This window comes from Rhinoderma darwinii, chromosome 2 (genome assembly GCF_050947455.1).
Source record: "Rhinoderma darwinii isolate aRhiDar2 chromosome 2, aRhiDar2.hap1, whole genome shotgun sequence".
Lineage (NCBI taxonomy): Eukaryota > Metazoa > Chordata > Amphibia > Anura > Rhinodermatidae > Rhinoderma > Rhinoderma darwinii.
The window spans coordinates 5,147,970-5,164,321 of NC_134688.1; the positions used below are offsets into that span (position 1 = coordinate 5,147,970).

The 16,352-nt window shown below is 43.8% G+C and overlaps 1 protein-coding gene across 1 annotated transcript; it reads left to right on the forward strand.

Annotated features, from left to right (window-relative positions):
* The first annotated feature begins 1,868 nt into the window (after positions 1 to 1,868).
* On the forward strand, positions 1,869 to 2,819 carry LOC142740328 (olfactory receptor 6B1-like). The gene has a single exon (XM_075849876.1). The coding sequence runs from the start codon at positions 1,869 to 1,871 to the stop codon at positions 2,817 to 2,819; it is 951 nt and encodes a 316-aa protein (XP_075705991.1).
* Positions 2,820 to 16,352: the final 13,533 nt, after the last annotated feature.

The following is a 16,352-nucleotide window of genomic DNA, read 5'->3' on the forward strand; positions in this document are numbered from 1 at the left end:
GCGGTGGATTAATGTCTATATTTCTGGTGGTCTAGGGCAGTGGATTAATGTCTATATTTCTGGTGGTCTAGGGCGGTGGATTAATGTCTATATTTCTGGTGGTCTAGGGCGGTGGATTAATGTCTATATTTCTGGTGGTCTAGGGCGGTGCATTAATGTCTATATTTCTTGTGGTCTAGGGCGGTGGATTAATGTCTATATTTCTGGTGGTCTAGGGCGGTGGATTAATGTCTATATTTCTGGTGGTCTAGGGCAGTGGATTAATGTCTATATTTCTGGTGGTCTAGGGCGGTGGATTAATGTCTATATTTCTGGTGGTCTAGGGCGGTGGATTAATGTCTATATTTCTGGTGGTCTAGGGCGGTGGATTAATGTCTATATTTCTGGTGGTCTAGGGTGGTGGATGAATGTCTATATTTCTGGTGGTCTAGGGCGGTGGATTAATGTCTATATTTCTGGTGGTCTAGGGCGGTGGATTAATGTCTATATTTCTGGTGGTCTAGGGCGGTGGATTAATGTCTATATTTCTGGTGGTCTAGGGCAGTGGATTAATGTCTATATTTCTGGTGGTCTAGGGCGGTGGATTAATGTCTATATTTCTGGTGGTCTAGGGCGGTGGATTAATGTCTATATTTCTGGTGGTCTAGGGCGGTGGATTAATGTCTATATTTCTTGTGGTCTAGGGCGGTGGCTTAATGTCTATATTTCTGGTGGTCTAGGGCGGTGGATTAATGTCTATATTTCTGGTGGTCTAGGGCGGTGGATTAATGTCTATATTTCTGGTGGTCTAGGGCGGTGGATTAATGTCTATATTTCTGGTGGTCTAGGGCGGTGGATTAATGTCTATATTTCTGGTGGTCTAGGGCGGTGGATTAATGTCTATATTTCTGGTGGTCTAGGGCGGTGGATTAATGTTTATATTTCTGGTGGTCTAGGGCGGTGGATTAATGTCTATATTTCTGGTGGTCTAGGGCGGTGGATTAATGTCTATATTTCTGGTGGTCTAGGGCGGTGGATTAATGTCTATATTTCTGGTGGTCTAGGGCGGTGGATTAATGTCTATATTTCTGGTGGTCTAGGGCGGTGGATTAATGTCTATATTTCTGGTGGTCTAGGGCGGTGGATTAATGTCTATATTTCTGGTGGTCTAGGGCGGTGGGTTAATGTCTATATTTCTGGTGGTCTAGGGCGGTGGATTAATGTCTATATTTCTGGTGGTCTAGGGCAGTGGATTAATGTCTATATTTCTGGTGGTCTAGGGCAGTGGATTATTGTCTATATTTCTGGTGGTCTAGGGCGGTGAAGGGAGTAATGCCAATATGTCAGGTAATCTAAGGCAGTGAAGGGATTTTTGTCAGTGTACCTGGTGGCCTAGGTAAGTGAAATATTTAATTTTAGCATTTCTGGTGGGCTGCAGTGAAGAGGTCAGGGATTGGAAACCCAGCCCAGCTTTTGACCCAAAATTACTGCCATATATTGTCATGGAGATGACTCCTCGTCTGTCTCTGCCAACTTTGCACAAATTATTTCTTGATTCCTACATCAAGAGTGGCCACTATATTTCACGTAGGACAAGATCCATCCAAAATTAAATATTTGTAACGCTTTTTTGGAAAGGGCTCATCTTCCAGTAATGATGTATGTAGACCAGTGTGAATTTTCCTTCCTAATAACTCAGTTCTAGAGATACATTGTAGAACAAGAAGATAGTTCTTCGGTCAACAGAAACTAATGTTTCCCCAAAACCCGGTAGATAATAGCACCATTGTAAATACAACCGGTAACAAAATGGACACAATTGTTTCATTAATGTTGAACTATCTCTTGGTTGCAGATACATTTCTTTGCCTACGTCTTCATCTAAATCAATGGCCAACCAGAGCCATTCAACTGTCCTTGAGTTTGTCCTGCTTGGATTTCCGGGTCTTGCAGAGAAATTCTATCCTGTTGTCTCGATAACCATCTTCCTCCTCTACAATGTATCTCTCTACGCAAATGGGATTGTCATTGTGTTGATTATTCTGAGAGAACACTTACACCAGCCAATGTATGTCATCGTTGGAAACTTGGCCTTCTCAGACCTACTTTTCGACACGTTGACCTTGCCAAAAATTGTTTCTAAGTATTGGTTTGGAGAGGGATCCTTGTCCTTTTCTGTGTGTTTTATTCAAATGTTCTTTGTACATTATCTGGCCACCCTGGATTCCTTCATCATCATGTTGATGGCCCTGGACCGTTATGTTGCCATCTGTAAGCCTCTAAGATATCATACTATTATCAGCAACCGTCTGGTGACATTCCTGTGCTTATTGTTCTGGCTCTTTGCCGCCATCATTGGCTTCATTATTACTACCTTGGGACTTTGGCTGCCATACTGTGGCCCCAACAGAATAAAAAGCTGTTTCTGCTCGCTCACCCCTGTTGCAGTCTTGTCTTGTGCCGACTCTACTTCGGCCAGGAGAACTGGGTTTATAATCGCCTTGTTCGCCCATCTTTGCCCGTTGTCCTTTATTATATTTTCATACATCATCATCCTCTCCATGATGTGCTCATTGGGTCCCTCTAAAAATTGGCAGAAGGCTTTTTACACCTGTACCACTCTCTGGTTCGTCATTGGATTGTACTTCATCCCTCGACTCCTGGTCTACACTTACAATCAGTTCCAGTTGATTCCCAACGCCGATGTCAATGTCCTGCTTATTTGTCTGTACACTTTTGCTCCACATTTTGCCAGCCCAGTTATATTTTGTCTTCGGACGGAGGAAATCAAAAGGACACTGAGAAATGTATTCAACAGAATGATAACTAAACCGTATTAACCCTCTTATGATGTCTAGGACTTTTTTTGAGGCACGGTAATTGCCAACCTCTGAACGCCCAAAATCCGCAACAAAGTGCAGTACAAGACATGTGAGAGAAGATCTTCAAATCCACAGCCTATTATATTGTGGAAGCATCTTCAAAAATTGTGATTTATATTTTACAGAGAATATGTAAAAATAGGGCAGAATATATATACACCGTAAGGCCAAATGTATGTGGAACTCCCTCTTAATTATTAAATTCAGGTTTTTCAGCCACACCTATTGCAAACATAAAAACAAGCACACAGCCTTGTAAACTAGACAAACATTGTTAGTAGTTTGGGTCCTACTGAAGAGCTCAAGGACTTTTCATGTGCCACTGCCATAGGATGCCACCTTTACCACAAGTCAGTTTGGAAAATTTTGGATCTGCCACGGTCACCTGTGTTATTATTATCTGCTAGATCTGCACCAGTCACCTGTATGTGTTGTTATTATTATCTGCTAGATCTTCCCCGGTCACCTGTAAGTGCTATTATTATCTGCTAGATCAGACCTGGCCCTCTGTAAGTGCTGTTATTATCTTCTAGATCTGCCCCAGTCACCTGTGTTATTACTAATTGCTAGAGCTGCCCTGGTCACCTGTAAATGCTGTAATTATCTGCTGGATATGTCCTAGTCACCTGTAAGTGTTGTTATTATTATCTGCTAGATCTGTCCAGGTCATCTGTAAGTGTAATTATTATCTGCTAGATCTTCCCTAGTCACCTGTGTTATTATCTGCTAGATCTGACCCAGTCACCTGTAAATGCTTTAATTATCTGCTGGATCTGTCCTAGTCACCTGTAAGTGCTATTATTATCTGCTAGATCTGTCCAGGTCACCTGTAAGTGTAATTATTATCTGATAGATCTGCCCTAGTCACCTGTGTTATTATTATCTGCTAGATCTGACCTGGTCACCTGTAAGTGCTACTATTATCTGCTAGATCTGTCCAGGTCACCTGTAAGTGTAATTATTATCTGCTAGATCTGCCCTAATCACCTGTGATATTATTATCTGCTAGATCTGACCTGGTCACCTGTAAGTGTCATTATTATCTGCTAGATCTGCCCCAGTCACCTGTAAGTGCTAATATTGTCTGTTAAATCTGCCCTGGTCACCTGTAAGTGCTAATATTGTCTGTTAAATCTGCTCTGGTCACCTGTAAGTGCTGTTATTATCTTCTAGATCTACCACGGTCTCCTGTAAGTGTAATTACTAACTGCTAGATCTGCCCCAGACATCTGTAAGTGTCATTATTATCTGCTAGATCTGCCACAGTCACCTGTAAGTGCTATTATTATTTGCAAGATTTGACCTGGTCACCTGTAAGGGCTATTATTATCTTCTAGATCTGCCCCCGTCACCTGTGTTATTATCTTCTAGATTTGACCTGGTCACCTGTAAGTGTAATTATTATCTGCTAGATCTGCCCTGGTCACCTGTAAGTGTAATTATTATCTGCTAGATCTGCCCTGGTCAATTGTAAGTGATATTATTGTGAAGTAGAATTGTCTAGGTGGAACAACAGCTCAGCCACGAAACGTGAGATGACGCAAATTCACATCGTAAGGCCGCAGAGTTATAAAATTTGTGGCGTGCAATAAGTGCCTATTCTCTGTTGAATCACTCACTGCACGGATCCACACTGCCTCTGGAAGTGACATTAGCACCAGAACTGCGTTTCCAGAACTTCATAAAATGGGTTTCCATGGTCGCTTCACACACGTCTAAGACCATTAGCAATGGCAATCATCATCAGCTGGAGTGGTATAAAGCACGCCGCCAATGGAGCAACGGCTTACTATCTGGCAGTCAGACAACTACTGTAACATGTGGTGGAGGAGGGGTGATGGTCCGGGGCTGTTTTTCATGGTTTGCCCACAGAGACCCATAGCATCTTGTGGAAAGTCTTCCCAGAAGGGTGGAGACTGTTCTACAGCAAAAGAGGCTGGACTCCAAATTAATGGCCATGGTTTTGGAATGGAATGTACAACAAGGTCATACGTCTGATGGTCAGGAGTGCACATACTTGTGGCCAGATAGTGTGTATATATATATATATATATATATATATATATATATATATATAGAGCACACATAAAAATGGCGACAGCACACTGCGAACACTAATGTCACCGAAACCACAAAATATAAATAAATATGCATTACTGCTAAATCTACTTACAAAAAGGAGGTTCTTAGTGCACATTTTTGATCAAAAATAATTTTCCCACCTGCCACGGCAAGGCATCCTCCATAGGTGGGGACCAACTCTACACATTAGTCCCAGTTCTGGGTGTATGTGCAGCGTAGGTTCCCACCTCATAGAGGTCGTCTTGTCGTGGCAGGTGGGCTCACACAATTTGATCAAAATGTGCACTATATCACTGCCTAAAGGAACGATTAAAATATGATTTTTATTATAGAAAACCTTACTAAAATAAGGGCTAAATAGCCAATTGTACTAATAGAGGCATAAGCACGGTAGACCAGACAGAGGAGGAACGGTTACAATATTGTTGTTAGCACCATTGCTGCCAACCAACAATTCCCCCAGTCTGAATTATAATATAACACCTGGTCAATCCGTGCCACTAACACGTGTCCCTACGCGTTTCCGCACCGTTATTGTCACAGTGCTTCATCAGGGGTACACTGATGTGATTCCAACACATCGATTTAGATTAGTATGGCCGGGAGACACCTATTGCGTGTCTCGTTTACATTCACCCGGCTCGTATGCGACACTGGTCAGCTGGTCGAACACGAGCCGAGTGAAATGCCGGACATAAATAGTACTAAGCCCCTCCCTCCTGAAGTGACGCGGCGGCCGTGCAGCCAACCCATGTCGAGCAACGCACATGACGCGGCCCAAACAGGGCCGGCCCCCCGGCGTTCGCCGTCACCACAGGAGTGAAGGACAAAAGCGTCCATGGTAACCAGGGATCACAAGGCGGCCAGATCTCGCTGGTATCTAAGAGGTAGCTAAGGAGAGGATCCAGGAAAGCGACGCGGCGATCGTAGACCGCAGCATTAGCCAACTATGTCACCACAGTGTGACATCCATATGAGGAGGGACATAGCGATGACAGACATAAATTCCCGATCACCAGGGGTATCTCGGGGGCAAACAACGGAGGGCCAGTGATGTCACCGCGATATTATCGCAAAACAGAGGGCTGGACCCAATATAGTAACCACGGGGCAACCATATTGGAAAGGGATGAAAATACGGTATATACCCAGGAGTATAACCAGTCGGGGTCACAACAGTGCTATCAAAGGAAGCAATTATACGATATTTGTTCATTGAGACCCGCCGGTTTCATGGTATGCATGCGGAAAATCCATTGGGCCTCTTTTTGTAATATCCTCTTATCCCAATTGCCACCCCTGGCAGATGGCCTGATGTGCTCAATCCCCTGGAATTGAATGGCATGGGTGTCACCGTTATGCTGTTCCCAAACATGTCGAGCCACCGAGGTATCAACATTGCGACGAATGTCGCCTATATGGTCCCTTATTCGTCTCCTGAATTCTCTGATTGTCTTGCCGACATATTGCAGTCCGCAGACACATGAGATCAGGTAAACGATGCCCTTAGTTTTGCAATTGATGAATGATCTATTGTCATATGTCCGACCAGTCACATGGCTATAAAAGTTGTTACCACATGAAATGGAATCGCAGGCTTTACAAGACCCACATCTAAATGTACCTTTGATATTGTGCGTGAGCCATGTGGTGGGGCGAATGGATAGCATATGGCTATGGACTAAACGGTCCCTGATATTCCTCCCCCTCCTGTACGTGACTAGAGGTCTGGCACCCACAATGTCCCCCACATCTGGGTCAGTCCGCAGGATCCCCCAGTAGGTCTGTAGGATATTCATGACCTCACGATTGGATGAATCATAGGTACCTATAATGCGCATTTTGTCGTCAGTCGTGCGCTTTTTAGGATTCAAGAGTTCACTCCTATTACAATGAATTGCATTGCGGTAGGCCGATCCAAGGACATCATGGGGATAACCCCTACGATGAAATCTATTCCGTAGGTCCGAAGCAGCTAGTTTGAAGTCAGTCATGGTGGAGCAATTCCTGCGTACCCTTAAATATTGCCCCTTGGGTATGCCTTTTCTCAGGGGTGCGGGATGCCAACTCTCCCATCGAAGGAGACTGTTTGTTGCTGTCTCCTTCCTAAAGATATTGGTTTGTATATATCCCTGTTCAGTCTTAAGTATATTGATATCCAAAAAGGTCATTTTGTTCTCATGAATAACCGACGTAAAAAAGAGCCCCATATCATTAACATTAAGGATGCTCACAAATTCACTGAACTCCTCTTTAGTTCCAGACCACAAGATCATGATGTCATCAATAAATCTTAGCCAAAGGATGATCATGGAGGTCCATCGATCCATCTCCTCCCCAAATACAATCATCTTCTCCCACCAGCCCAGATATATGTTGGCATAGGAGGGTGCACATGGAGTCCCCATTGCTACCCCCCTAAGCTGGTGGAAGAATTTGCCATCGAACAGAAAAAAATTATGTTCAAGAACAAATTGAAGGAGGTTAACTACGAACTCATTGTGAGCCTGAAACTGTATTCCCCTTTCCTTCAAAAAATCCTCTACAGCCCTACATCCCGTGGTATGGGGTATGGAGCTATATAGGGCCTCTACATCCAGTGAGGCCAGATATACACCAGGATCGCATTTGATGCCCTCTAGACGTCTCAGTACATCCATAGTATCGCGCACATACGATGGAAGGGCGGATACGAATGGACTGAGGATACGATCAATATAAAGACTAGCATTCTGAGTCAGGTTGTCGACCCCAGAGACAATGGGGCGACCCTTGAGAGGAGATATACCTTTGTGTACCTTAGGTAGGCTATAAAAGGTGGCATATTGTGGATGATCAGTCAGAATAAAGCGTTGTTCATTGATGCTCACCACATTGAGAGATCTGCCTTGATTTACCAATCTCTTTAGTTGGTTTGAAAAAGTCAGCATAGGATCATTTGGTAAAATTCTATAACAAGCAGTATCGCCCAAAATACGGTGGCACATTTCGCTGTACTGAATACGATCCATCACAACAATATTGCCACCTTTGTCTGATGGTTTGATGACAATATTGTCATCCTGCTCAAGGGCCTGTAAACCAGCCATCTCATCTCTCGAGGTATTGAATTTAACAGTATTGGAAGAATCGATCTTCCTAAGTTGATCTACCACCACCTCCAGAAATACATCCATTGGAGTATTGTCATTAATGGGGGCATTTCTGGTAGATGGCTGTCTCAAATCTGTGAAGGGACCATCACCCACATTCCTCTGACCCTCTTCTAGTAATTGATTAAGTGTTCTAAGATGTGGCATATCCTCCTCAGAGATACCTAATTCAAGGCATTCTCGCCTATCGTGGGTCTTGAAAAATTTCTTCCATTTTAATTTGCGCACGAATAGATTCAAATCTTTGACCCACATGAAGAGATCGAATCTATTCGTGGGCACAAATGAGAGGCCTTTCTTAAGGATGCTAGTCTCCTCTGTCGTTAAGGTACGTGATGAGAGATTGATTATCTGCAGGTCGTCTTCATATTTACCACAAGCTACACCTCTCTCCTGTCTCTTAGTAGGTATTCCGAGATGGGGTGATTTCGTGATAAAAAACCGTCCCTATTGGGGCCCTTGCCTCTACCTCTACCCCGTTGATGATTACGGGTTGGATTTCTCCCAGAATTATAACTTCCCCTGGCTCTCCTACTGGGAATTCTAGCAGTATCGGAATCTGATTGGTCCTGTTCTGAGGAGGATTGTTCGGTCTCAATATCAAATCCCCCCAGATTTTTAACGCTGTAGTCGAAGATTTTACCTTCTTTAAAATCAGCGGTATCACGGACATATTGGAAGTGTTTTCTCCCTTTTATGTGTCCAGTAAATTTTTCAATACCCTGTTGAAGTGCAATCTCTTTTCTCTCATAATCTGCATTGTTTGAAAATCTCCTGACCGATTCAATTCCCTCCTTCAGTTCCGTTGTGCTACGTGCCAATAATATTTTTTCCTCCTCCAGTAGGATCCCCATAAACCTAAGGGATGAATCAATAGACTCTTTCTCCCATTTGCGGAGTAAATCTGGGGACCTAACCCGTGCAGCAGGAATGAGGGCGATGCGTAGGCCCCTGGGTACTATCTTATTCCTGAGATAAGTATCAAGCGTCTGAATCTCCCACCACGACCTAATATGATCCTTATAGATCCTGGTAAGATTATTGAAGGAGGCACTAATACTAAGATGTTGGGTCTGTGATACCAGTTCATTTTCAGAAAACACTTCCTGAGCATCACTCATCCACTTAGCCACATTGATCTCACCAGTGAGAAAGCCTGCCATCCCCACTGTAATTGTTAGATTGTAAATATGGAATTGACGTTAAGCAACAATTGTTGCATTGATATACAATAGGTATTCGTTCACTTAATAAGTTAAATTATATCACTGCCTAAAGGAACGATTAAAATATGATTTTTATTATAGAAAACCTTACTAAAATAAGGGCTAAATAGCCAATTGTACTAATAGAGGCATAAGCACGGTAGACCAGACAGAGGAGGAACGGTTACAATATTGTTGTTAGCACCATTGCTGCCAACCAACAATTCCCCCAGTCTGAATTATAATATAACACCTGGTCAATCCGTGCCACTAACACGTGTCCCTACGCGTTTCCGCACCGTTATTGTCACAGTGCTTCATCAGGGGTACACTGATGTGATTCCAACACATCGATTTAGATTAGTATGGCCGGGAGACACCTATTGCGTGTCTCGTTTACATTCACCCGGCTCGTATGCGACACTGGTCAGCTGGTCGAACACGAGCCGAGTGAAATGCCGGACATAAATAGTACTAAGCCCCTCCCTCCTGAAGTGACGCGGCGGCCGTGCAGCCAACCCATGTCGAGCAACGCACATGACGCGGCCCAAACAGGGCCGGCCCCCCGGCGTTCGCCGTCACCACAGGAGTGAAGGACAAAAGCGTCCATGGTAACCAGGGATCACAAGGCGGCCAGATCTCGCTGGTATCTAAGAGGTAGCTAAGGAGAGGATCCAGGAAAGCGACGCGGCGATCGTAGACCGCAGCATTAGCCAACTATGTCACCACAGTGTGACATCCATATGAGGAGGGACATAGCGATGACAGACATAAATTCCCGATCACCAGGGGTATCTCGGGGGCAAACAACGGAGGGCCAGTGATGTCACCGCGATATTATCGCAAAACAGAGGGCTGGACCCAATATAGTAACCACGGGGCAACCATATTGGAAAGGGATGAAAATACGGTATATACCCAGGAGTATAACCAGTCGGGGTCACAACAGTGCTATCAAAGGAAGCAATTATACGATATTTGTTCATTGAGACCCGCCGGTTTCATGGTATGCATGCGGAAAATCCATTGGGCCTCTTTTTGTAATATCCTCTTATCCCAATTGCCACCCCTGGCAGATGGCCTGATGTGCTCAATCCCCTGGAATTGAATGGCATGGGTGTCACCGTTATGCTGTTCCCAAACATGTCGAGCCACCGAGGTATCAACATTGCGACGAATGTCGCCTATATGGTCCCTTATTCGTCTCCTGAATTCTCTGATTGTCTTGCCGACATATTGCAGTCCGCAGACACATGAGATCAGGTAAACGATGCCCTTAGTTTTGCAATTGATGAATGATCTATTGTCATATGTCCGACCAGTCACATGGCTATAAAAGTTGTTACCACATGAAATGGAATCGCAGGCTTTACAAGACCCACATCTAAATGTACCTTTGATATTGTGCGTGAGCCATGTGGTGGGGCGAATGGATAGCATATGGCTATGGACTAAACGGTCCCTGATATTCCTCCCCCTCCTGTACGTGACTAGAGGTCTGGCACCCACAATGTCCCCCACATCTGGGTCAGTCCGCAGGATCCCCCAGTAGGTCTGTAGGATATTCATGACCTCACGATTGGATGAATCATAGGTACCTATAATGCGCATTTTGTCGTCAGTCGTGCGCTTTTTAGGATTCAAGAGTTCACTCCTATTACAATGAATTGCATTGCGGTAGGCCGATCCAAGGACATCATGGGGATAACCCCTACGATGAAATCTATTCCGTAGGTCCGAAGCAGCTAGTTTGAAGTCAGTCATGGTGGAGCAATTCCTGCGTACCCTTAAATATTGCCCCTTGGGTATGCCTTTTCTCAGGGGTGCGGGATGCCAACTCTCCCATCGAAGGAGACTGTTTGTTGCTGTCTCCTTCCTAAAGATATTGGTTTGTATATATCCCTGTTCAGTCTTAAGTATATTGATATCCAAAAAGGTCATTTTGCTCTCATGAATAACCGACGTAAAAAAGAGCCCCATATCATTAACATTAAGGATGCTCACAAATTCACTGAACTCCTCTTTAGTTCCAGACCACAAGATCATGATGTCATCAATAAATCTTAGCCAAAGGATGATCATGGAGGTCCATCGATCCATCTCCTCCCCAAATACAATCATCTTCTCCCACCAGCCCAGATATATGTTGGCATAGGAGGGTGCACATGGAGTCCCCATTGCTACCCCCCTAAGCTGGTGGAAGAATTTGCCATCGAACAGAAAAAAATTATGTTCAAGAACAAATTGAAGGAGGTTAACTACGAACTCATTGTGAGCCTGAAACTGTATTCCCCTTTCCTTCAAAAAATCCTCTACAGCCCTACATCCCGTGGTATGGGGTATGGAGCTATATAGGGCCTCTACATCCAGTGAGGCCAGATATACACCAGGATCGCATTTGATGCCCTCTAGACGTCTCAGTACATCCATAGTATCGCGCACATACGATGGAAGGGCGGATACGAATGGACTGAGGATACGATCAATATAAAAACTAGCATTCTGAGTCAGGTTGTCGACCCCAGAGACAATGGGGCGACCCTTGAGAGGAGATATACCTTTGTGTACCTTAGGTAGGCTATAAAAGGTGGCATATTGTGGATGATCAGTCAGAATAAAGCGTTGTTCATTGATGCTCACCACATTGAGAGATCTGCCTTGATTTACCAATCTCTTTAGTTGGTTTGAAAAAGTCAGCATAGGATCATTTGGTAAAATTCTATAACAAGCAGTATCGCCCAAAATACGGTGGCACATTTCGCTGTACTGAATACGATCCATCACAACAATATTGCCACCTTTGTCTGATGGTTTGATGACAATATTGTCATCCTGCTCAAGGGCCTGTAAACCAGCCATCTCATCTCTCGAGGTATTGAATTTAACAGTATTGGAAGAATCGATCTTCCTAAGTTGATCTACCACCACCTCCAGAAATACATCCATTGGAGTATTGTCATTAATGGGGGCATTTCTGGTAGATGGCTGTCTCAAATCTGTGAAGGGACCATCACCCACATTCCTCTGACCCTCTTCTAGTAATTGATTAAGTGTTCTAAGATGTGGCATATCCTCCTCAGAGATACCTAATTCAAGGCATTCTCGCCTATCGTGGGTCTTGAAAAATTTCTTCCATTTTAATTTGCGCACGAATAGATTCAAATCTTTGACCCACATGAAGAGATCGAATCTATTCGTGGGCACAAATGAGAGGCCTTTCTTAAGGATGCTAGTCTCCTCTGTCGTTAAGGTACGTGATGAGAGATTGATTATCTGCAGGTCGTCTTCATATTTACCACAAGCTACACCTCTCTCCTGTCTCTTAGTAGGTATTCCGAGATGGGGTGATTTCGTGATAAAAAACCGTCCCTATTGGGGCCCTTGCCTCTACCTCTACCCCGTTGATGATTACGGGTTGGATTTCTCCCAGAATTATAACTTCCCCTGGCTCTCCTACTGGGAATTCTAGCAGTATCGGAATCTGATTGGTCCTGTTCTGAGGAGGATTGTTCGGTCTCAATATCAAATCCCCCCAGATTTTTAACGCTGTAGTCGAAGATTTTACCTTCTTTAAAATCAGCGGTATCACGGACATATTGGAAGTGTTTTCTCCCTTTTATGTGTCCAGTAAATTTTTCAATACCCTGTTGAAGTGCAATCTCTTTTCTCTCATAATCTGCATTGTTTGAAAATCTCCTGACCGATTCAATTCCCTCCTTCAGTTCCGTTGTGCTACGTGCCAATAATATTTTTTCCTCCTCCAGTAGGATCCCCATAAACCTAAGGGATGAATCAATAGACTCTTTCTCCCATTTGCGGAGTAAATCTGGGGACCTAACCCGTGCAGCAGGAATGAGGGCGATGCGTAGGCCCCTGGGTACTATCTTATTCCTGAGATAAGTATCAAGCGTCTGAATCTCCCACCACGACCTAATATGATCCTTATAGATCCTGGTAAGATTATTGAAGGAGGCACTAATACTAAGATGTTGGGTCTGTGATACCAGTTCATTTTCAGAAAACACTTCCTGAGCATCACTCATCCACTTAGCCACATTGATCTCACCAGTGAGAAAGCCTGCCATCCCCACTGTAATTGTTAGATTGTAAATATGGAATTGACGTTAAGCAACAATTGTTGCATTGATATACAATAGGTATTCGTTCACTTAATAAGTTAAATTATATCACTGCCTAAAGGAACGATTAAAATATGATTTTTATTATAGAAAACCTTACTAAAATAAGGGCTAAATAGCCAATTGTACTAATAGAGGCTATTAGTGGTTACCATGGACGCTTTTGTCCTTCACTCCTGTGGTGACGGCGAACGCCGGGGGGCCGGCCCTGTTTGGGCCGCGTCATGTGCGTTGCTCGACATGGGTTGGCTGCACGGCCGCCGCGTCACTTCAGGAGGGAGGGGCTTAGTACTATTTATGTCCGGCATTTCACTCGGCTCGTGTTCGACCAGCTGACCAGTGTCGCATACGAGCCGGGTGAATGTAAACGAGACACGCAATAGGTGTCTCCCGGCCATACTAATCTAAATCGATGTGTTGGAATCACATCAGTGTACCCCTGATGAAGCACTGTGACAATAACGGTGCGGAAACGCGTAGGGACACGTGTTAGTGGCACGGATTGACCAGGTGTTATATTATAATTCAGACTGGGGGAATTGTTGGTTGGCAGCAATGGTGCTAACAACAATATTGTAACCGTTCCTCCTCTGTCTGGTCTACCGTGCTTATGCCTCTATTAGTACAATTGGCTATTTAGCCCTTATTTTAGTAAGGTTTTCTATAATAAAAATCATATTTTAATCGTTCCTTTAGGCAGTGATATAATTTAACTTATTAAGTGAACGAATACCTATTGTATATCAATGCAACAATTGTTGCTTAACGTCAATTCCATATTTACAATCTAACAATTACAGTGGGGATGGCAGGCTTTCTCACTGGTGAGATCAATGTGGCTAAGTGGATGAGTGATGCTCAGGAAGTGTTTTCTGAAAATGAACTGGTATCACAGACCCAACATCTTAGTATTAGTGCCTCCTTCAATAATCTTACCAGGATCTATAAGGATCATATTAGGTCGTGGTGGGAGATTCAGACGCTTGATACTTATCTCAGGAATAAGATAGTACCCAGGGGCCTACGCATCGCCCTCATTCCTGCTGCACGGGTTAGGTCCCCAGATTTACTCCGCAAATGGGAGAAAGAGTCTATTGATTCATCCCTTAGGTTTATGGGGATCCTACTGGAGGAGGAAAAAATATTATTGGCACGTAGCACAACGGAACTGAAGGAGGGAATTGAATCGGTCAGGAGATTTTCAAACAATGCAGATTATGAGAGAAAAGAGATTGCACTTCAACAGGGTATTGAAAAATTTACTGGACACATAAAAGGGAGAAAACACTTCCAATATGTCCGTGATACCGCTGATTTTAAAGAAGGTAAAATCTTCGACTACAGCGTTAAAAATCTGGGGGGATTTGATATTGAGACCGAACAATCCTCCTCAGAACAGGACCAATCAGATTCCGATACTGCTAGAATTCCCAGTAGGAGAGCCAGGGGAAGTTATAATTCTGGGAGAAATCCAACCCGTAATCATCAACGGGGTAGAGGTAGAGGCAAGGGCCCCAATAGGGACGGTTTTTTATCACGAAATCACCCCATCTCGGAATACCTACTAAGAGACAGGAGAGAGGTGTAGCTTGTGGTAAATATGAAGACGACCTGCAGATAATCAATCTCTCATCACGTACCTTAACGACAGAGGAGACTAGCATCCTTAAGAAAGGCCTCTCATTTGTGCCCACGAATAGATTCGATCTCTTCATGTGGGTCAAAGATTTGAATCTATTCGTGCGCAAATTAAAATGGAAGAAATTTTTCAAGACCCACGATAGGCGAGAATGCCTTGAATTAGGTATCTCTGAGGAGGATATGCCACATCTTAGAACACTTAATCAATTACTAGAAGAGGGTCAGAGGAATGTGGGTGATGGTCCCTTCACAGATTTGAGACAGCCATCTACCAGAAATGCCCCCATTAATGACAATACTCCAATGGATGTATTTCTGGAGGTGGTGGTAGATCAACTTAGGAAGATCGATTCTTCCAATACTGTTAAATTCAATACCTCGAGAGATGAGATGGCTGGTTTACAGGCCCTTGAGCAGGATGACAATATTGTCATCAAACCATCAGACAAAGGTGGCAATATTGTTGTGATGGATCGTATTCAGTACAGCGAAATGTGCCACCGTATTTTGGGCGATACTGCTTGTTATAGAATTTTACCAAATGATCCTATGCTGACTTTTTCAAACCAACTAAAGAGATTGGTAAATCAAGGCAGATCTCTCAATGTGGTGAGCATCAATGAACAACGCTTTATTCTGACTGATCATCCACAATATGCCACCTTTTATAGCCTACCTAAGGTACACAAAGGTATATCTCCTCTCAAGGGTCGCCCCATTGTCTCTGGGGTCGACAACCTGACTCAGAATGCTAGTCTTTATATTGATCGTATCCTCAGTCCATTCGTATCCGCCCTTCCATCGTATGTGCGCGATACTATGGATGTACTGAGACGTCTAGAGGGCATCAAATGCGATCCTGGTGTATATCTGGCCTCACTGGATGTAGAGGCCCTATATAGCTCCATACCCCATACCACGGGATGTAGGGCTGTAGAGGATTTTTTGAAGGAAAGGGGAATACAGTTTCAGGCTCACAATGAGTTCGTAGTTAACCTCCTTCAATTTGTTCTTGAACATAATTTTTTTCTGTTCGATGGCAAATTCTTCCACCAGCTTAGGGGGGTAGCAATGGGGACTCCATGTGCACCCTCCTATGCCAACATATATCTGGGCTGGTGGGAGAAGATGATTGTATTTGGGGAGGAGATGGATCGATGGACCTCCATGATCATCCTTTGGCTAAGATTTATTGATGACATCATGATCTTGTGGTCTGGAACTAAAGAGGAGTTCAGTGAATTTGTGAGCATCCTTAATGTTAATGATATG